The sequence below is a fragment of the Lemur catta genome, chromosome X (assembly GCF_020740605.2).
Source record: "Lemur catta isolate mLemCat1 chromosome X, mLemCat1.pri, whole genome shotgun sequence".
Classification (NCBI taxonomy): Eukaryota; Metazoa; Chordata; class Mammalia; order Primates; family Lemuridae; genus Lemur; species Lemur catta.
Window position 1 is genome coordinate 63656041 of NC_059155.1, and position 23690 is coordinate 63679730.

The window sequence follows — 23690 nt, forward strand, 5'->3', positions numbered from 1 at the left end:
CATGTCATACTATTAAAGGGAAACCTGAAGTTTATAGAAATGTAAAAAGGTTTTCTTTTGAGACCAGTAACATTTTGTATGTTTTAACTTCATCTAGGGAACATCAAAAGGGTGAAGTGACAAAAATATTAAGTAGACCATTAATGGAATTGTAATTTTCTAGCTTCCACACAGCACATTGTAATTGCGGCATCAGATGTCAAATGCATGTTTTTCTGTCCTCCAAGTTCAGTAGTTTGCCTTTTTCTTAAAACCGTATTGAACTCTATCTATCTCAAAAGGCCTTCTGTTCATAGATAGGCTTGAACCTAGCTGGAGGTATGACCATTACGACACAGGCAGAGGCACGCCGTGTGGTGGGCAAGTCCTGTACCGCCAGGGACCCTCCCTCCTCCTGGGACTGTGGAGCATGATCTGTGTTGCTGCTTCTCTTCTGCTGTCTTCCCAGGAGGCTCAGCAGCTGTTTCTCATCACTGCTGCTGCCACAGTCACCACCTGCTTTGTTCCTCATCCATCTTCTATTTTTCCATAAAATTTTCCCCTATGGCAAAATTGTCCCTTATGTTAGGAAATCAGACTTTCAAAAGCTCAACTTACTGTAATGTTTTTCAGTGGTTCCCAATGGGTGGGGCCAGGGAGAGAAATGTATCAATCTAATTTTTTTAAATCTCCCCTCACCCAGCATGTCACCTGATAACCCTGTTGCTCCACAGTTGAGGGTCCTGTCCACACCAACTGCAGTCTAGATTTTCGTTTGCCTCCGTATGATCAGATCACCATCAATGGCACAGCATATGAATTTGATCCATGAAAGAGCACAATTTGCCTCATCAAGTCTGGTCATTGCAGCAAGTCCTCTTTTTAGAACAAAAAAATCCCCTTGAGAGCAAATCACTAAACAACATTCAGTGATAAAGACACTAAATACATGACCAAATAAAGATGTCTTCATTTACCCTCACAAAGTACAATTGTTCCTAGTATTTCCTCCAAGAGTGATAAAGTTAGCTTTTGTCTTGGGAGGGGTGGGGTTGGGGATGCAGTGTGGCACACAAATGACAAATAATTACTAGTGAGGTCAATTATAATGATATGTGGAATGAAAATATGAACAGTTAAATCATTTTAAAGAGAATGAAGTAATCAAGTAACAATGCATTGCAAATGCATTAGATTTTAATCTTTAATATCTAACATTGCTTTAGGAAGTTTTCCCCTGAACCAACAATACAATGCTAATTACATAAAAATATACACACATAAAAAGTAGTTCTCCAATTTCCCACGAAAAAATCCAAGTATAACTTCTAGAATAGTCAAGTTTTGTGCTTTAATTATAATTAAAGTCTCGGTCATCTCATTTATTAGCTCTGTAACTTACACATTTAAATTAAAGAAACGTTATTAGACAACCATTACAATTTATAAATGTAAGGTGCCATTATTGAGTAAATAGATTCCTCCATGAGTAGATGTGTCCCTTCTCTCACCAACTAATGAAGCAGCAATATACGTTAGTTTAACTTTATTAGATGATACACTGCTGCAAATGCTAATTCTCTCTCCTCCCCATGTTTATCTTGTGTATACGTGTGAGTCGGTTAGAATGCCTCGACATTATCTTTTTTTTATTTTATTTTATTATTTTTTATTTATTTATTTATTTATTTTTTTGAGACAGAGTCTCGCTCTGTTGCCCGGGCTAGAGTGAGTGCCGTGGCGTCAGCCTAGCTCACAGCAACCTCAAACTCCTGGGCTTAAGTGATCCTACTGCCTCAGCCTCCCGAGTACCTGGGACTACAGGCATGCGCCACCATGCCCGGCTAATTTTTTCTATATATATATTTTCAGTTGTCCAGATAATTTCTATTTTTAGTAGAGACGGGGTCTCGCTCAGGCTGGTCTCAAACTCCTGACCTTGAGCGATCCACCCGCCTCGGCCTCCCAGAGAGCTAGGATTACAGGCATGAGCCACCGCGCCCGGCCTATCTTTAATAATCAACAACAAGATGAGCTAGGCTTGGGCTTTCGGTGAAGATTGATGGTGTCTGTCTGAATCAAGTGATCTGACCTATCTTCGGTAGCAAGAACTCTCCGAACCGCTTCCTCAAAGGCTGCTGCGACATTTGTGGCATCTTTTGCACTTGTTTCAAAATAAGGATAGTCGCCGTTGTCCCTGCACCAGGCCTGGGCTTCTTCTGTAGACACCTGCCGTTCGCTTATGTCAATCTTGTTACCCAAAATCACAAAAGGAAAGCTTTCGGGCTCTTTCACATCTGCATAATATATGAATTCTTTCTTCCAGTTACTCAAGTTCTGGAAGCTTTGCGAATCATCGACACTAAAAGTAAGCAGGCAACAGTCAGAACCTCTGTAAAATGGTGTCCTCAGGCTTCGGAATCGCTCTTGACCGGCTGTGTCCCAAATCTGCATGGTAACAAAATGTCCATCCACCTCCAAATCTTTATTTAAAAATTCCACACCTATTGTATGGAAGAGCTGGGTATCAAACTTATTAGTTACATATCTGTTCATAAGAGAACTCTTCCCAACTCCACCATCTCCAAGGAGAATTACTTTAAAAAGCGATGATTTTCCTGCCATTATTAATCTCAAGAGCTTTGACTTCAGAACCCTGTAAAATAAAAAGGTACCATTACATTCTTTTATACCTGTGCATTCTGCTACATGATTCTAGGAATATCAACATTTAAATGAAATAAAACATACAGCCCCAATTCCTTTTTGCAAAGGGAATACCTAATAACAAAAATTGTCATTTACTGAGCACTTAACCGGTGTGCCAGCCACTACCCTACCATTATTCCCTAAAACAGCTGATGAGGGCTCCCTCTTCCGCTTTCTCAGGCCACAGCTGACTGCCAGGCTGACACTCGAGCCTAAGTCTGACCGCAGAGACCTCACTCGGAACCATCACTCTAGATAAGCCCCTCTCTGCTCACAAGTCCCGCTACCATTTGTTAAAGATGCAGTTAGAGACTCAAGTCTGCAAGTTTCTTTAACAACTTCAACAGCCCTTCAGTGCACAGTGATGGTGTTCACTGATGGCATCCCTTGTGCTGAGGATGTTCTGTCTTCAGACATAGGTGCTGTTAGCCAGGAAAGCCAAAGACAGAAGCTCAATGATCTGGCTGTGAAATAAAATAAACCAACTACTATATAAATAGACTTTATTCTTGTCATTAGGAGCACTATTTTGAGTTTTTGAAAATTAATGTCACCAGCAGTGGAATTTTTACTTTAAAATAATAATCTAGTACATTCTACCCACAAGACTCATTTGGGCAGCTCCAACTCTTAGCAAATATGAGCCCGTGCTGTCACTTACCTGTTTTGAGATGGAATGAAATAAACAAAAAAGTGGTACTATACATGCTCTTTAGGAGAAGTCCTGGGACAGGATTAAAAGTTTTCCAACGCTACAAGAGTCAGCCTGTGTAGGTAAGAGCTTCTGTTTTAATTTTCTTTCTTTCTTTTTTTTTTTTTTTGAGACAGAGTCTCGCTCTGTTGCCCGGGCTAGAGTGAGTGCTGTGGCGTCAGCCTAGCTCACAGCAACCTCAAACTCCTGGGCTCAAGTGATCCTCCTGCCTCAGCCTCCCAAGTAGCTGGGACTACAGGCATGCGCCACCATGTCTGGCTAATTTTTTCCACGTATGTGTATGTGTATGTGTGTGTGTGTGTGTGTGTGTGTGTGTGTGTGTGTATTTTTTTTGTTTTGTTTTGTTTTTAGCTGTCCAAATCGTTTCTTTCTATTTTTAGTAGAGACAGGGTCTCACTCTTGCTCAGGCTGGTCTCGAACTCTTGACCTCGAGCTATCCTCCTGCCTCGGCCTCCCAGAGTGCTAGGCTTACAGGCGTGAGCCACCGCACCCGGCCTAATTTTCTTATTTTTAAGAGACAGGGTCTCACTCTGTCACCCAGGCTGGAGTGCAGTGGCACAATCATAGCTCATTGCAGCCTGGAACTGGCCTCAAGCAATCCTGCTTCAGCGTCCCGAGTAGCTGGGACTACAGGCACACGCCACCACACCTGGCTAATTTTTAAATTTTTTTTGTTGTCCAACAAAGAACTCCTTGCTTGACAAAAAAGAAAAAAAAAATTTTTTTATAGAGGTGGGGGGCCTCTCTATGTTGCCCAAGCTGGTCTCAAACTCCTGGCCTCAAACGATCCTCTCACCTCAGCCTCCCAAAGTGCTCAGATTATAGGCATGAGCTACCTCGACTGGTCTTGTTTTAATTTTTTATTATGGAAAATTTCAAACATACACAAAATTTCTGAATGAGAATAATACAATCAACTTCCAAGAACCCTAAACCCAGTTCTACCCATTATCAACTTATGGCAAATCCTATTTCCTCCATTACCCCCCACTCTCCCTTCTCCCCAGTTATTTTGAATCACATTATATCAACTGGCAAACATTTTGGTATTAAATGGCTTTTAAGTATATTAAACTTTATAAGAAGATAATCTTAAGAGCAGCACTGTCCAACAGAATTTTATACAATGATGGAAATGTCCAGTGTGGCAGCCACTAGCCTAATGTGGCTGCTGAGCACTTGACATGTGGCTGAAGGGAGTGAGGAACTGAATTTTAAATTTTATTTAATTTGAACTAAATAGCCACATTTAAAGAATCAATAGCTGTATTGGACAGCACAGCTCTACAGCAAAACTAGCCATTAACCTTAACATGAAAGCAGGTATTGTGAATCGCTCAATGGGAAGGTAAGAAAGATATAAACAATAATTTTTTTTTTTTTTTTTTTTGAGACAGAGTCTCGCTCTGTTGCCCGGGCTAGAGTGAGTGCCGTGGCGTCAGCCTAGCTCACAGCAACCTCAAACTCCTGGGCTTAAGCGATTCTACTGCCTCAGCCTCCCGAGTAGCTGGGACTACAGGCATGCGCCACCATGCCCGGCTAATTTTTTCTATATATATTTTTAGTTGGCCAGATAATTTCTTTCTATTTTTAGTAGAGACGGGGTCTCGCTCTTGCTCAGGCTGGTCTCGAACTCCTGACCTCGAGCGATCCACCCGCCTCGGCCTCCCAGAGTGCTGGGATTACAGGCGTGAGCCACCGCGCCCGGCCTGAACAATAATTTTTATATTGACGGGGATGAATTGTAAAATCACTGCAGTAAACATTCTCTGGCTATCTCTTGGTCACATGCAAATGAGACCCATTATGATGTAATTGAACATATCCTATAACCTCTTAAGAATTCTGCATCTCTAACTACATGCTCTACTATTCTGGTAAAAACTGTAGTAGTGAGCAATCAAGTTACTGGGAAAATATGATTAAAAAGTAAAGGGACATACCTTAGTCCCTACCTCTTACTGGTTCTTCAAATCACTATTATAGAAATTACTGCTACAATTAATACAATTTAAACTGTCCAACAAAAGTATGAGGCAATTAAGGTGCCCCTTGGGAGACCATTTAAATTTCAAATGTACAGCTCTGTTCAATGCTCAGACTAAATTAATGTTAGAGAGGAGACCCAAACACCCTCAAGCTCATTACTTTCATGACTTAGGTAACAATGCGCTAAATCGGTTGTTTTAATTCTTGGAATCTTGCTTAAACAACTTCAACTTAAAAAGACTGACAAAACAAAACAAAAAAAGTAAACCAACTATTTTGACATGGGGGGAGCATCTATCTAATGTCCTCTCAGAATCCTTCAGTGAGCTGTTTCCAAGATTAAGGCCAACTCCTAAGACAAGATACCTGGCCCCTGCTTACCTGGCCAGCCTCCCTCTGGCCACCTCCTCCACCAACATTTTCTGCTTCAGACATTCTGAAAAGCACCGTCACATGGAACTGAAATTCAATTCCACTCGCTCAGTGCTCTGAACAATCTTGCCTTCGCCCTGGCATACACTGCTCCCTCTGCTCATGAGCCCCCAGTGAACACTGTCCTTCAGACTGTTCAGCATGGTTGTCACTTCCCCCTCAATGCTGTTCCTTTAACACAATTTCCATGCTGTGTTATCAGAGTGTAGCAGACATAGTCTATCATTTATTCCAGTATTTTATTAAGTCTCTACAGATTTAACTGCCTTACCAGACACAAAGTTTTATTATATAGCGCTAAATTTTCAGAATCTTTAAAATCAAATTATAAGCTAGATCATATAATCAAACAACCTCTACCAAATATCAGACTACTGGTTACACATATCTACCAAATTAAGTTTTATAAATTCCTTGAGATTTGTAACTTATAATTTTATCAGGACACTTTGATAGTTCTTTTCTTTTCTCATAATAATGTGAGATTTCCTAGTTTGTGTCATTATTCTGACCAAGCAAATTTGGGGTATGCTAGACCCACACACCAGGAAATAAGGTACAATTTTTCATATTTCCCATCTACAGTTTCGGGCCTCCTAGGTATTTCTACTTGGGAATATATTGGCATTTGCTTAAATAACTAATATACACATGAACATCTCTCTAACTGTAGGATTGTATATAAACATACATAGTGATATAAATAATTATACAGACCATCTTATTTCCTATTGACATCTAACAAAAGCCAGCTTCATTCAACATAACCTCAATCAGCTTATGGACATTAAAAATGTTCCTTTTCTCTTCTCTAAAAATAGTAACATCCTTTGAAACTTCTTTAGTATAAGTTATATGAATAAAGGTATCGTACTATATTATTTTCAAAATTTACCTAAAAATGTAATGTAGAATCTCTTACACTCCACAGTTTGGAATTATGGTCCAAAGGCAATAACTTTCACCAAGGTTAAAACGTTGCTTTAGTAATTCTGCTAAATTCAGCAAAGAAATCTGAATAAGAAAAGCATATTACATAGGTCATAAATCTTACCTTAATTGTTCAATTCAAGCATCATTATCTGCAAAGAAAAAAAAAATAGCTCATCTTAACATTTGTCTTCATAATTAAGAGTAAAAACAAGAATTAAAATGTCAAAGAAATACAGTATCTGACTGCTACTGGCAGCCAGATTCTTAACTTAAAAGGAAAACCACACCATAAAGCTGCCCATCTTTCTCAGCCTAAAAAAGACCCTGCAATCAAATATTCCACTTTAATCATTGTTTTTTCAAAAAGTTTTTCATCTGCCCACCCTTCTTTTCTAAGTTTCACAGAGACAGCTATTAAGACGAAACGTATAATATTTCATTCATTCTTTACAACTTGTCCAAATTTGGAGTGGCTTAGAATAAGTCATACTCCAGAGAATAAAATAAAGATAACACAAACAAGGAAAACAGAGGGGCCATGCAAGGGAGGGGCACCAATATGCCACAGGAAAAGTCGGGCTAAAGCTAAAGGTAGCACAGTGTCTGAAGCTCTAAGCAGCCAAGGCAAAAATGAAAACTCTCTTGTTTCTGTGCGAATAAAAGCACACTGTCAGAAAGGAGAACTTGTTCCTGGTACCAAATGCCAGGAGCACAGCCCCATGAGTGAGCTAGTTAACATCCTGAAGCCTCATGGGAACAATGGTGACAACGGTACCTACCTCCTAGGGTTGTTGAGAAGACTCACTCAGACGATGAGGGCAAGTGTTTCATCGCGATGCCAAGGCTCCTTACAGGAGTACAGGAAGTTTCTGTGAATGAATACATGAGGAAGTCTTTACACACAAGTTTTACACACAAGTTCATTTTATGGCCATTTCTTACATCAAACTTTGGTAAGAACTATGGGCAGAACAAATCACGGGATTTTGCAGGCCTACATTAGGAAGCCAAAGGATGCTAGTCCTAAAGATCAAATTCAATTAGGTTTCCCAGCGATGACTATGTGGGACTGTGCTAAAGTACTAGCCTCTCTTGGTCTAAACCAATGGTTTCAACCCCCCCCCCCCCCCGCTTTAAAAGCAAAGGACATTTCTGTGGGACTTAACAGTCCTTAACCTATAAATTCAATCAATGAAAAAAAATAAGACTCTTTAAAATCCCAACATTTGGGGTAAAGGATAAAACAACAATAACAACAGCAGCTAACATTGATTGAGCCCTGTATAGGACTCAGTCTGCGTCACTGCTCCTCACAAGTCTCCTATTATCTCTGCATTACAGATGAGGATACTGACTCAGAGAGGTTCCACACCTAGTAAAAGGTGTGAGTAAGAGATGAATGTGGCAGACTGACTCTACAGCCCAGGCACTTAACTCACTAGGCTACGTCAATCTCCACTGACTTTGCATTTGTTTCTGAGGATTTTCCTGTTGTTACAGGTGAAATGAAAATAAGCAGTTGCAAACGGTAAGAATCTTTCACCTCCTTGCTTTATTTTAAGATCTGCACAAGAACAAGTTAACCCGACAGAACTAGTAGTCTCCAATCTGTTGATATGTGGTATAAAGCACATTTGAATGTGCCTATGTTTAATTAGTTCTTTAAAACATGATTTAAATGTCAAATGTCTGCAGAACTCTGAAGCATCTCCACAGAAGCCTAGTGTTCCGGAGCACAAGTGGGAGTGCACTTTTTCAACAAGCATTTTTTAAGTGTCTACTATGTGCCAGACATTGAGGATGCAAATCACACACACACACACACACACACACACAGTCCCTGCCTTATGGAGCATGTCTTGGGTGAGAGTGACATCCACACAAACCCCTTTAAGTTGTAACTGCGGCAAGTCCTACAAAATGAGAGACAAATGGTACAGAGTACGACTATTCACACTCAGCCAAAACACAAAGAAAAACCTAGAATAGTGCAGGGGATTCTGCCCCAGTCTCCCTCAGTGAGTGAGAGGCACAATGTGTAAACCCGTATCTCATGGAGCTGCAGGGCGTTCTGGCCATCAAGGGGACTTAATTTGCATACAACATGATACTGTAACACAAGCCCACTATTTCACTTGCCCAGCTGCAGTTAAGGAAATAGCAGTAACTTCCAACACAGGAGGGAAACTGGGCTACACAGTGTTACACTGTGTTAACGAGAGACTGTACATGGGTTTCCAGTGTGGTCTGTTCTAAAGTACTGTCTCAATGATCATTTTAGCCACATGCTGGCCTTGCAATGCTACCCTCACCAAAGTCTGACTCCACTGGAGGGGGATATGACCAAGGGAAAGGAGATTTAACCTCAGGCTAAGCTCAGCAGGAGGAGGAAAAGTCTATGAGAAAAAAGAGGGAGCCAGAACCAGAAGGTGGGACCGACCCATGCCAAGGCTCTGCCAAGGAAGCCTGGCCTGGCAAGGCCTGGGAGAGCTCAAAGGAGGCCTGAGACCCACTGCAGGCTGGAGAGCAGAGAGTGTGCTAGAAAGATGGGGCTGGACGGAGAGGCCCTGGAGCGGACAGGGCTGTAGAAGCCAGGGGAAGGATTTCTGCCTGTATCCTAGGAATGATGGGGACAAACTGAAATAGCTTCAGTAGTGGGTGACCGGATCAGATATACCCAATCGGATAAGCAGTCTAGAGAGGAAACTGGCTGCAATGGGAGAATGGCTGCAGGTGAGGGGAGGAGGAAGGCCTCAGGTAGAGCCGGGATGGATGGCGTTATGATCCTTCTTCTCCACTACCAATGGGGTCAGCTGGGCTTACGATTGAAAATTGAGGTGGCTGTGCCTCGCACTTGATCCTCCAGTAAGATACTTATTATGTGACCTCATGCTTCACCTTGCTCCCCCTTATATCCCTCCTGTTACCTGACTAACTCCTACTCACCCTTGTAGATGCAGCTAGACCTCATCTCCTCCCCAACACCTACCAGACATCTCTGACTGAACCCCCTCCTGACACACCCTGTGCATCCCTCTAGCATTTACCATAATGAATTCTATAATTGACATGCCTACTACAGCTAATATTATGAAAATGAAACATGCTCTCTAAAAAGATTCATATTACACGGGCACATATTATAGTTATAAAAATGCCCATACTTTTCTCCCGAGTGGTCAATTTTTTAGACTGTACCAAAAAATACATGCCCATACTATTCTAAAACCACCTCCCCCCAAAAAGAAAGAAAGTGAAGTTTTACAAAAATGTTCAGTTGGGCAAATGAAAATGATTTATTTGCCTAACTGGGGGATGCTCTGAACAACCTGAGAAAACATGGCAACATGGAACTGTAGAAATATACCATTAAGTGATAAAACCAAACAGCATGCACATTAGAATCACATCACATAAAAGCTTATAGATTTATGTTAAAGTCTGCAAGAAAACCTAGAATAGTCAATATTGAGTTCAATCGTCCAAGTTCTGATTTGGTTGTGAAGTTATACTTTAATATCAAAAGTGTTTTTTAAAGTTTCATTTTAACTAAAAGCCTAGCTTTGCCTAGTGCTACAATTAAAATGAAATGGAAATCATTTTCTTTTAAATTTTTAAATACTGCTACCAACCAGATCTCAAGGATAATCACTTTCTAAATTTTTCAGTAATTCAGATCATATTAAAAGTCAGATTCAATATGATACCAAAAGCACAAGCAACAAAAAATAAATTGGACTTCATCAAAATTAAAAACTTATGTGGGCCGGGTGTGGTGGTTCACGCCTGTAATCCTAGCACTCTGGGAAGCCAAGGCGGGTGTATCGCTCAAGGTCAGGAGTTCGAGATCAGCCTGAGCAAGAGTGAGACCCCCATCTCTACTAAAAATAGAAAGAAATTAGCTGGACAACTAAAAATATACAGAAAAAATTAGCCGGGCATGGTGGTGCATGCCTGTAGTCCCAGCTACTTGGGAGGCTGAGGCAGAAGGATTGCTTGAGCCCAGGAGTTTGAGGTTGCTGTGAGCTAGGCTGACACCATGGCACTGTAGCCCAGACAACAGAACAAGACTCTGTCTCAAAAAAAAAATAAATAAATAAACACAACTTATGTGCTTTCAAAGGACACTATCAAAAAAGTGAAAAGACAACCCACAAAATGGGAGAAAGCATTTGTAAATTGTGTATTTGATAAGGGACTTATATCCAGATATATAGTTGACTCTTGAACAACACAGATTTGCACTGCACAGGTATGTTTATATGTGGATTTTTTTTTCAACACATATATTACAAATTTTTTGGAGATCTGCAACAATTTGAAAAAACTCACAAACTTCATGACTTAGAAATACTGAAAAAATTAAGAAAAAGGTATGTCATGAATGCATAAAATATATGTATATACTAGTCTATTGTATCATTTGCTATCATAAAATATATATACATCTATTATAAAAAGTTAGAATTCGTCAAAACTTACACACAGAGACCATTCATGGCCCCATTTGCAGTTGAAAGAAACAAAGATGCAGTATTAAATCATAACTGCCCAAAATTAACTGTAGTACATACTATACTCAATAATTTTGTAGCCACCTCCTGTCACTGTGATGAGCTCGTGTTGCAAGTATGCCCTGTGACACTAATTATCTCTTCATGAATAGTTCATCACTCCAGTAAATTGCCTATTGCAGTAAAAATGATCTCTCTCATTATTTTTCATATTTAGTACAATACCGTAAACCTTGATGAACACCATGGGACCCATACAAAGTGCCACTAATGATGCTGGAAGCGTTCCCAAGAAGTAGAGAAAAGTCATGACATTACAAGAAAAAGCTGAATTGCTTGGTATGTACTATAGACTGAGGTCTGCAGCTGCAGTTGCCTGCCATTTCAGACAGATGATTCATCTTGTAAAGAGACGACATAAACTTACTGTATTGATAAATATGGTACAATACTGTAAATGCATTTTCTCTTCCATGATCTTCTTAATAACATTTTCTTTAGCTTACTTTATTGTAAGAATATAGTATATAGTACACATAACATACAAAATACATGTTAATCGACTACTTACGTTATCATTATGGCTTGTATTCAATAGTAGGCTATTAGTAATTAAGTTTTTTTTGGGGGGGGTCAAAAGTTACATGATTTTTTACTGTGCAGGGGGTCCCCTAACCCCTGTGTTATTCAAGGGTCAAGTGTATAAAATAACTCTTACAACTAACTCATCAGTTTAAAAAAACCAACCTCAAATAACCCAATTTAAAAAATGGCCAAAAATGCTCAACATCATTAGCTGGTAGTAAAATGCAAATCAAAACTACAATGAAATACCACTTCGTACCCTCTAGGATGGCTAGAATCAAAAAGACAGACAATAACAAGCATTGACAAGGATGTGGAGACACTGGAATCCTCATACACTGCTGATGGAATTATAAAATGGTCCAATGATAACAGAAAACAGTCTGGCAGTTCCTCAAAAAAGTAAACAGTTACCATATGACCCAGCAATTCCTCTCCTAGGTATATACCCAAGAGAAACAAAAACATACATCCACGAAAAACTTGTACGTGACTGTTCATAGATGCATTATTCATAATAATCAAAACATAGAAACCCAAATGTCTACCAACTGATGAACAGATAAACAAAATGTGGCATAGCCATACAATGCTCCAAGTGGATAAACCTCAAAAATATGCTTAGTGAAAGAAGGCAGACACAAAAGGCCACCTATTGTATGATTCCATTTATATAAAATGTTCAGAATAGGCACATCCATACAGACAGAAAGTAGATTCCTGGTTGCCAGGAGCTGTGACAGGGGGAGGTAAATGAGGAATGACTGCTAATGAGTACAGAGTTTCTTTTTGGGGTGATGAAAATATTCTGGAATTAGATAGTGATTACAGATATACAACTTTGTGAATATACTAAAACCCACTGAATTGTATACTTAAAAAACACATGCCATAGATGGCACACAGTAATCTGAATGAGAAGTTGGAGAAGCAGGTCACTGGCAGGAAAGCAAATGGATTACATTTTCAGCACGTACCTCCAAATTCAAAAGACAAAAGAAGAGCATTTCATATCAACCCCTTCCTTCCTATAACACTATTTTTTCAACTTTTCTATTATATACTTTTATCTTGCACTATTGATTGTTTATGAACAGTTTATCAATAGTACCCTTTCCTCTGGCCTTCTCCAACCCCTTGCTGGCTTCCAAAGCTGTACACTGAACCAAGCGGGAGAATATAAAGCATCAAGATCCAAGCAAAGAATATAAATCTCTAATATGAAAGTCTGTATGGATTAGATATATTTTTATTGGTCATGGATCTAATTGCCTCCATTCTTACAGATAACTAATCCCATTTATTTCTTCATTATTTTTATTATATAAGATTTTGAGCATGGCATGCAAAGAGCTATCCAACCTCACTTACAAGCCTGCCCAATTATTAATATATCCCTACAACTCACCACCCCCAAACCTACCACTGGCATTTCCTGTCCACATCTTTGCTCAGCCTGTTACCTTGGCCTGGGAGGCGCCTCCCTACCTCCAAAGCTATGAAAATCCTAGTCATCAGAGGCCTAGTTCAGATCATCTCATGCAAGAAGCCTTCTAAGGCCACCCTGCAAACTATTCTTTCTCTAATCTTTGCTCTCACCATCATTTCCACCTCTATTATAGCTCTCACTTGCTTATACTCTAATCACCTTCTGTGGTGTTAAGTGTCTGTTTCCAAATTACAATGTCAACTCCCTGGGAGGGATGCACAACACCCAATGCCATCCATTCCTTTGTCCTTTTGGCCTGCCACTTCTTGAACAATGTGCTACATGTGGTGAGGTGCAAATAAATGCTAAATTAAGAATAAAGAGTAAATTACTTCCTCCTTTATTCTTTTTATTCTATTATTATTCTACTTGTTGTTTTCTGTACTTACAATTCTTTGTTTCTCTATCAGTTCTCCCGCCATTCTATTTTTGAGGTCTATTAAAATATGTGGAACAGAACAAAAAAATTGATTCTTACTTGCAAGTCTGATGAGAAACCCACTTTAAAATAAGTACTATTGATTGACTGTAACAGAGCTGGCAAATGTTGAAAAACTACTATATTCCTTAATAAGCTGCCAAAGGGAGAGTAGGCTCCATTTTGTAAACTGCCTTTCTCAAAACTACAGATTTTGAAACACATACTCTGTAACCCCTTGCCCAGGTCTCACTTCCAAAAACTTAAGTTGCATTTATCACACTTGGTTTAAATTTAGAAACATATTTTTTTTCTTGTCAAATTCACAAGTTCCCTGTGCATTCACCTTGCATGTCCTAGTTAGAGCCATACATACCACTTACCACTTCATTTCATTTCACAGCTTAGGAAACTGAAGTTCAAAGAAATTAACCAGGGAACCAAAGCATAGATAATCTCAAAAATTATTTCTATTTTCACTTGAGCTATATTTATTTCCTTATATCTTAATTTAGGTGTGTCTCACTAAACAGCCTAATTGGTTCCACTGTTTGTTTTTAAAGACTTCCTTGGTTGTCATGCTGAAATGTATAAAGCAAGAAGCAAGTCAAGGAAAATCATTAAGTCTAAATGGGTGTTAGCTCTATAGTAAGAAGTTGACCAAAAAAAAAAAAAGAATTAAACAAAATATTGTGGGAAAATACCATAGGAATAGAACAATGTGGAGGCAAGACTTGCCAGATGAAATAAATTATCTAGTCATATCTGGTCAACCACTGAGTATTACCTCTGGGACAGAGGCAGCTAGAGAAGGAAAAGAACTGTGTAAATCAAACTACCCTATCACTATGTCAGAGTACCTCCCCTATTAAAGAACCCATTTTAATGAGTACTCTTTTTTGAAGATGAATCACCTAATTTAACTTTTAAGAAATATGTTAGCATTTTTCTTAAAACAAGGCACCTCTGTAGTTAGGTATGCTAACTAATCATGAATAGTGGTAGGGGGAGTAGGAATGGGAAGGGAGGAAGTGGGGAGGGCAAAAAAAAGACTTAGTCAAGGAACTAAATTTTCTTAAACTGTCCTGAAATGCAGCAGGATCCAGCGGAGCTTTCTGTAATGATGGAAATGTTCTATTATCGGCACTGTCCAATACAGTGGCCACTAACCACATGTGGCTATTGAGCACTTGCAAGTATTAATAGATCACCTGGGAGACTGAATTTTCCATTTTATTTAATTTTAATTCGTTCAAATTTAAATTGCTACATGAGGCTACCAATTAAACAGTTAAAAATTGTTTGGACAGTGCTACTGTGGACAGTGCAGGCCTAGAGTGTGGCTAATTGGGAGCCCATGAATGAACTTCAGGGAGAAAATGCAGCCCTTAGAATCACATGCGAAACAGGAGTGAGAGTATGCATGGAAGCTTGTGTGCTTGAGCTTTTTTCTGAGAAGAGTAAAAAAGGTTTCATCAGATTCTTTAAGGAGTTCAGACCCCAAGAAACGATCACTACGTGTCTGTACAATCCATATATTACATGTGATCCATTTGTATAGCTCATAACACTTTCAAGACTTTTTGTCTTTACTTGGCATCACTATTTCCCCTTTCCCTCCCTCAATCATGAGACTTTATGAATATTACACTGTAACCATAAACTGTGATTGCTCAGTGAACAGCCTTACTCATGGGAAACTGCTAATCCTGGGAAGTGAGGATAATGTTTTGTTCTTTATCTAATTTTGTTTTGTTTAATTTTTAAGGACTAAGCACAAATCTTCCTGTAATAAGGCACTTATCTGGAAAAGGCACTTAAAATGCTTCTTGACAATTAAGAAAAGAGCGGAGGCAGTTTAAGATTGCACTTTGAAGGACAGAATTAAAACACATGAACAAGTCTTAACCCAAGTGGTATGAAGAAAAAAAAAGAATGAAAACAAAATAAGAATTAAAACACAAAGAAATGGATAATAGTCACAAGATAAGAATACTGGGAATTACAGCTGGGTATTTCAGGAAGATAAACTGTGAAAAGAATGAATTTGAATATGTATGTTAGAAAAATATATTAAATCAGCAAAACACAAACCAAATACGATCTGCAATGTCCTGATGCCTCTCTTCCAGTCGTAAGAAACCAGGTGTTTTTAATTTAGAGCAAACAGGGCTAGAGGCTGGTGAACAACTCCTACACAAACTCAGGGAAGGGCTAGTATACAAACACTGTCCACAAGGCACAAAGCCACAGCAAATAACTTCTAGACTGTTAGAGAAGTTAAGTTAGAGTAGTGGGGATTTCCCAAGAAGGCATATTTAAAGAGGGCAACTATATGTCTGGTATATAGGACTCAACTAGATTAGAGTCTCCCAAATACCATTTTGCAGGGAAGTTGTCACCAGCTCAAAACCAGAAAAAACCTTAAGAGCATTATAGGCAACTTTCATAAAGTTCGGTTTATCCCATGGAACTGTCCCAGTTTGCCCCTTACCAAAGTGTTGAAACTGACTCTTCTCATGAAAAGCTTTCCAAGCCCAGACTTCCTCTGCCCCTTACTACCCATGTCCCCATCTGCCTCCAAGTCCGATTAACCCTCCACTCAGCTTTTATTACACACATAGTCCCTAACCCCTCCACTTTTCTGAATGTCAGCAAAGTCACCAGAGACCTCTTAATGGCCAATTCAATGGCTTCTTCTCAGTCCTCATCTGAATGCCCTAAGGCACATGCAGCCCTAAAGTGAATACAGAGAAAAGTGCTTCTCTTAGGACTTCATTGTGTATGTTTCTAGAAAATACCCTCAAGTTTGACCCATATCTCCACCTGAGGCCCAGCTAGTAGATATTGAACTCTCTAGGTGTAGCCATCTGTCTGGACATACATGACCTAAACTCTTAGAAGGCGACTCAGTCTTGACGGGCCCAACTGGGAAGGTGTCTTACATAGTATCACACATTTAGCTAGAGGCACTGGTGGGACCTTCAAGTCTCACCCAAGACTCACTCACTGCCCATTACCACCTCTATTAGGTCTAAAGAGCCTGACAGTGACCCTCTTAAAAATGTTTCTTACTTAATCATCCATAAAACTACTCTGACAATAGGTTCTGCTTTCTCTCCTCCCTCACCCTCTTATCTTTCTTCAACCTAGACAGCTCCCTTTCCTGACAAGCTCTTAGTGAAGGTATTTCACAAGGTTGAAGCCCTTACTTCTTCCCAAACAACATCTTCCTGGGCTATAAAAACCAGTAACTCCTAAAGTAAAGTCCACCTTCACCCTCTCACATGCTGGAGCCAGACAATAATTTCCAACCCCTTGTATAATATGTTCATCTGGTATCCTGATGGTAGTTCAAATTCAAATATCTAAAACCAAGCTAATTATTTTCCCCATTTCCAAAATCTCTTTCTTCTTTTCTCTTACCCACTTCATTCATCCACACAAGAAATGTGTCCACTTCCCTCCCTACCTATTGTCATTGTATTGTTTGCTCAAATAACAAATGCTATGGCTGTAATAACATTAGCAGCCACCATTTACTGAATATCTAGTAGGTACCTGGCATATAACACCTTAAAAATCACCTGCAATTTGGACACTATCACCCATGTTTTTTATAGATCAATAAATGGAAGTTCACCAAGATTAAATAACTTCCCCAGGTCTAATTAAACAGGGCAGGTCAAACATGTGTTATCTTCATTACCACCATATGACAGAAAAAGACTAAAAAATGTACAAACCCAGTAAAGGCACCAAGAAGGAACAATTGTAGATGCAAGACAGCAACAAAATTTAGAAGACAGAAAGCAAATGGTCCAGTAGTGACAGGGTGGAGACAACAAAGCCCAATGAAGCAGCCAATGATGAGAAAGCCAATTCCCACCACAGAGCTGAAAAAGAACTGAACAGCACATGGGCATTTCTGAGGCTTCTCAAGACAGCAGGGGGCTGAAAGCTTGAGGAGGTCTCCAAAGGCCTATGGACCCCATGACCATCCCCTTTTGCCACAGGAGTAGTAAACAGAAAGCAAACATTAAGAAAAGCGGGGATGGAGGGATGGTGCCTAGGAAACCTGAACTGTGGGTTCCTTCCTCTGCCCGTCCCTCCCCTCCGCAACCGAAAAGGCAGATCCCCAAACTGCAAGATTAGCTCTGGGGGAAATGAGGGGCCCAAGGGCAAACCTTACATGTACTGGGAGTAGAAAATTAAAAACCGACTTTGATGTTTTGTCTCCTTACAGCTAATCCTTGCATCCATAAACTGTAACCAAAAGCACCCATTTCTAATCCTGAGATTCCCAAACTGTGTGCTGAGGTGCCCCAGAGAATCATGGCCAATTCACAGGGCCAGGGCAGGCTATTTTCAATTTTTTAGAGACACAGATACTCAACATTTGTAGGGTACTATTGCCTGAGGGAGTTCACAGTTGCAACATTAGATCACACCACACGTACCACATTCCTTTCGATGACATCACATCTTTGTGAAGCTGGGTTTTCCAGGACTGCTGTGATAAAAATCAAGTACTGGACACAAATTAATGTGGATTATAAGGGTGGCAGCCGTTTGCTTGGCAACAACTATTTTTAAAATTTTATTTAAGAATACTAAAATCCATTCCAAAGAACCCTGCATTCACCGACCTATGGTCCTCAAGCAGCTCTACTCTGACTTCCAACTACATTCCGTATGCATTTTCAGGTATTTCATCCAAGGAAATACACAAGCGTGAAAGTGCACAGACTAGAGCAGTCACCCAGCTGCATAAGTAGCCCAGTTGGTGATTTCTAACTTTTTTTGAACCTGTTAGAATCATTTAAACACTCCTATCTGTTAGAGCTCTGCATAACAAGTTCCAGAAACAGAAGTCTATACGGCTTTTTTTCCTGGCTTCTCTAACACTGGTAACACAGCCACGCTTATGGGGGCTAACCTTCTGGAAATTACCCTAGCTTCTATATCCCAAAACCTAATCCAATTCACAATAACTGGGAATTAACATACAGTAGTTAGTTCAGCTCCTTCATACTGTCCTGCTATCCCTCAGGCTTGGATAAAGAATGTAGGAATGGAATGAATGTATCAAGTTGTTCTACACCCTTCCTCCATCCCATCAAACAACAGCATATACATTTGTAGCCCATCAGGCCTAAGACAAAAGTGGAGCCTGTATCCACAGACTCCAGAAATGGCAATGAGCTGGGTTCAGTGCAGCCAGACTGTGAAGCCTGGACTGCCTGCTTTACTTCTCTGTTTTTTCCAGAATACACACCCAGTCTCTCTCCACGCCATATGGATCTAGCTGTTACCTTACATTCATTTACATCCAGTGGTCTCTCTATGTCCATGATAAGCAACAGCATCCTGAAGCCTTAACTCATCATGGTCAAAAATTAACAAAAAGTAATGGAAAAATCCAGAATGTAGAAATACCCAGAGCATACTTCACAACATGTACAGTATCAAAAGTCACGTGAGAAACAGAGACGTCTCCTCTAAGTTATCTAACTAGCCCGGGCACCCCCAGCGGCCTCACCTCCCTTCACCTATATACCTGCTTGGCTCCAGGTCTCCTTCCTCAGGTGTCCTGGCCTTTCATTTGCATCATAACTTTCCACCAAACTCCCTGAGGCATTTTGTGAGTTCATCCCCAACCCCCCCAAAAAATTCCTTAATAGGAATTTGTTGATGACCTACTTAGTCATGAGTCCTATTTTCTTATGCTTGCTTTTGCCTAACAAATTTATTATCTAGATAGCTTTCAAGTTAGACGCGCTGCCTAAACACATATACTTCCATTTGGCTTATTTCCTCCTGCTGCTTAACCAACAAATTGACTGGGCAGAACTACTTGGAAGCTAATAATTTGCTGTCTCTTCTTGGTATCATATAATCTCCTAGAGATTATAAAGTACAACCATCTCATTTTACCAAGAAAGAAATGTAGTGACCTCACTTGGCCAGAGGAGCAAGATGACTCTGACACCAATTTCTATGGACCCTTCCCAGAATAAAACACATCATTTTTTGTTAGATCCCATGCACTAGCAATCATTTTGAGATATGCAATTCAGCATTCCCCCTACACCATAGACAACTCCTCATAAGAGGCAGAGAAATCTATTCACCCTGAGCATTGGTATGAGTCAAAAACCAAAGCTACCAACAAAAAGATGCCATGTTGACTGTATGAATAACACTTACACGGTGATGCCTAATAGAGATCCAGCCCATTGTGACTGCTCCTCTCAATCAATCACACTCCCAGAGTTCACCTAACAGTTAATTCTGCCACCAGAATGAAGCAGCACATATTTTGAAAGGCCTGGTCTGAGACAGGCAAGGAGAAAACAGGCTGGAAAACACCAGAAAGAAAATTGTGCAAAACCCATTTTTAAAAATTTCACCATTTCTCTATTTCAATGACAAAATGCATGCATAACTATTGCCTAGTGAGGCTAAATTTAAGAAAGAATTTTATGCTCAACAAGAATGACTTCTCAATTTGATTCTTGTAAATATTCACACATAGTTAACCATACAAAACTACAAAGAACTCATCAAGTTTTCCCTATTTCATCTAAGTCTGCCCATAGTAATGCCATGACACTGGTACTTCTGTGCGGGGTGCAGAGCTGTTTTGTTTTTTTAATGAACACCTAACCTGTCTTGGAGTAGCTCAGGCAATAAATTCTGTTCTAGGCTGATGTCAGAACCTGATCTCATGATTATGATTAAACTGTAAGCTTCAGGAAGATTGGGACTCCCTAGTGCCCTTCTCACCAGTACCTTTGTATCAGTGCTCGACAGGCTGCTCAGAGGACTGCAATATTTTTCTTTCTTTCTTTCTTTCTTTTTTTTTTTTTTTAGACAGAGTCTCACTCTGTCACCTGGGCTAGAGTGCCATGGCGTGTCAGCCTAGCTCACAGCAACCTCAAACTCCTGGGCTCAAGCCATCCTCCTGCCTCAGCCTCCTGAGTAGCTGGGACTACAGGCATGTGCCACCACGCCCGGCTAATTTTTTCTGTTTTTAGTAGAGACGGGGTTTTGCTCTTGCTCAGGCTGGTCTCGAACTCCTGACCTCAAGCCATCCTCCCGCCTCACCTCAGCCTCCCAGAGTGCTAGGATTACAGGCATGAGCCACTTTGCCTGGCCAGAGGATTGGAATAATGCAGAAACTAAACTCACTAAGTCCACTCCTATGGCTCTCAATAGCTCTCATGTTCTTTTTGTCATTTTGCCTTAAAACAAAAATGGATTCTGTTATCAGAAATTATTTGCTCACTCCTTAATCTTTCAAATGAATATGCCTCTTAGTCAAGAGAATTTTCCCCCTGCTCACTCTTAAAATGATGAGGTATCCTAAATAGGAAAACAACATTGTATTTAAAGAACTATAGAAGCAGTTGAAACATAAGCTCTGGAATTACACAGACTGCTCTAATGCAAGGTTTCTCAATCATGACACTAGTGACATTTTGGGCCAGACAAGTCTTTGTTGTGGGGGTCTGTCCTGTACATTATGGGATGTTTAGCAGCATCCCCGGCCTCTACCCACTAGATGCCAGCAGCACCTCCCCTGTCCCCAGGTGTGAACCAAAAATGCCTCCAGATATTTTCAAATGTCCCTGGGAGGACAAAATTGTCCCCAGTTGAGTACTATTCTAAAATTACAGACTTGCTTGGAATCCAGGCTCCGCCTCCTCACTACCTGTGTGACCTTGGGAAAGAGACCCAACCTTCCTATGCTCCAGCAAATTCCCTGCAGAAATGCTGAAAATTAAATGAAATGATGTATGTACAGGATATAGATCCACAGAACATTCACTGTCAGAGTTAGTGCCCAACAAATGGTAAGAAATGAGGGCAGGTTAAAATAAAATAATTTCTAAAACCAAAGGAACTTATCTTCAGGTCCCCAGAGTACTCTAGATGGAAGAAGTTGTTGAGATAGACGAAAGAAACAAAAAAAAAAAAAGAGAGAGAGAGAGAGATGTTGGAAAAGAGGGAATAGCATTAAGGTATTTCCCTTGTCTCCAAGAACCTGGTTTCTCAACCCCGAGTACTTACGACAAAAAAGGAAAAAAAAAAAAACAAAACCTAGTTTGGAGTCAAGGTCAATAATGGTGTACTTAGCTTTCACCCGTCTACTCTAACATTCCAAATAAACCAAAAATATCCCCAAATCACAAAAGTCTCCAAAATAAATAAGCCACCAAACCAGAAACATTTTAGTATAAGCACCAAGAATTTACTAAAATGTACACAAGAATACGCAAAATACCAGACTGCCACACCATTGTCTTAAATTTGGGAAATCTAAATAACATACTAAAGTCCTAGGCAAATAGTGATGATATAAGCTTCTAAAAGTAAGTTTCTAACCGAATAGTTCTGAGTTTCCTTCATTTCTAGTTTTGCTCCACTGGACAGCTTTTGAGATTACAGGCAACATAGGGATTTTCCATTACAATGGTGCCAGAGAAGGAATGGCAAACACATTTAAAAAAAACAAAAAACAAAAAGAAGCAATCAAATTCTGCCCAAAGATTGTATCAGGACGCAAAAACTCCACGAAAAGATTGCAGTCACGTGCCAATTAGGAAACTAGCAGAAGAGTTATTCCTCAAAAGAACTGTGGTCACGGGATGTGTCATTGCTTTAAAAGAAAAAAAAAAAAAAGCCAAAAACAGGGCCGGGTGCGGGGGCGGGGGGGACGGGGGCTCACGGCTGTAACCAACCACTCTGGGAGGCTGAGGTGGGAGGATCGCTTGAATTCCTGAGTTTGAGACCAGCCTGAGCAAGAGCGAGACCACCCTCTCTACTAAAAATAGAAAGATTAGTCGGGCTTCATGGCGGGCGCTTGTAGTCCCAGCTACTCGGGAGGCTGGGGCAGGAGGATCCCTTGAACCCAGGAGTTTGAGGTTGCTGTGAGCTATGATCACTCTACCGGGGGCGACAGGGCGAGAGTCTGTCTCAACACACACGCACACGCACGCAACACAATACCTCCACCAACTATGTGGTCAGCACTTAAAACACTCATCTTGCCTTTTCACTTAATAAGTTGGAAGAAAGGGCACGATTCTGAAACCCTAGCTAGTGTCTGAATCAGATAATGCCTCCAAACTGTCCGCAGCCCCTAGGATTGGCTTTACAGTCCAAACGCCTCACCGGAGTGGTCGTAAGACTTTAAGCAAACGTTCGGCTAGCTAGGTAGAACTTCAGAGGGTCTTTTCTGTTCCTCCATTAATTATTCGCGCATAGGGTCTGGTTTGGGATAGGTGGACGTGGGTGTCCCCGAGCGGTTGGGGGAAAGTCTGGTGAATTATGTGTGTTCCCAGGCGACCGGGTGTATTTCTCCGTGCGTGCGTCTCTCCATCTCTCCCTCGAGTATCTAGGATGTTTTAATAACCCTCCCGGGGTGTTTTACGTATCTCTCTGCCCCCGATGTGTGTGTGTTTCTCCCGAGTGTTTGGGTGTGTGTCTGTCCCTCTCCCCGAGTCTGTGGGTGTGGGAACCGGTCTTTCCTCCTGCGTCAGTCAGTAGAAGGCAGCCGAACAACAAGCTGACCCCTCTCCCCGGGCGGGCCCTGTGACCCGCGCTGGCCTGGCGCGCACCCCGCCCCAGTGGCCGGAGGCCCGGGCCGCCCCCCATCAGACCCTGACGCCCGCGCACCCCGGCCCGGCCCAGCCCTCGCCCGGCCCTGGCGAAAGTCCCGAGCCCCGCTCACCTCGTGGCCACAAGGAGGACGCCCCGGGAACTCCGGGCTGGCCTATCTGGGTGCAGTGAGGACAGAAAGAGGGTCGCGGACCTGGCGGGCAGGAGGCGGCAGCGGTGGCGCTGCCGCGCTTCAGCTCCAGCTCCAGCTCCAGCGGCTCACATCCAGCGCAGAGGAAACAACATGGCGACGGGCCGGGGCGG

At 41.0% G+C, this 23690-nt stretch overlaps 1 protein-coding gene across 1 annotated transcript; it reads right to left on the reverse strand.

Moving 5' to 3' along the window:
* Positions 1–1914: 1914 nt before the first annotated feature.
* RAB9A (RAB9A, member RAS oncogene family) lies at positions 1915–23690 on the reverse strand. Its single transcript, XM_045537559.1, has 4 exons — positions 23500–23690; positions 7534–7623; positions 6876–6903; positions 1915–2635 (listed from the first exon to the last, which is right to left on the reverse strand). The coding sequence occupies exon 4, from the start codon at positions 2602–2604 to the stop codon at positions 1999–2001; it is 606 nt and encodes a 201-aa protein (XP_045393515.1). The 5' UTR covers positions 2605–2635; positions 6876–6903; positions 7534–7623; positions 23500–23690; the 3' UTR covers positions 1915–1998.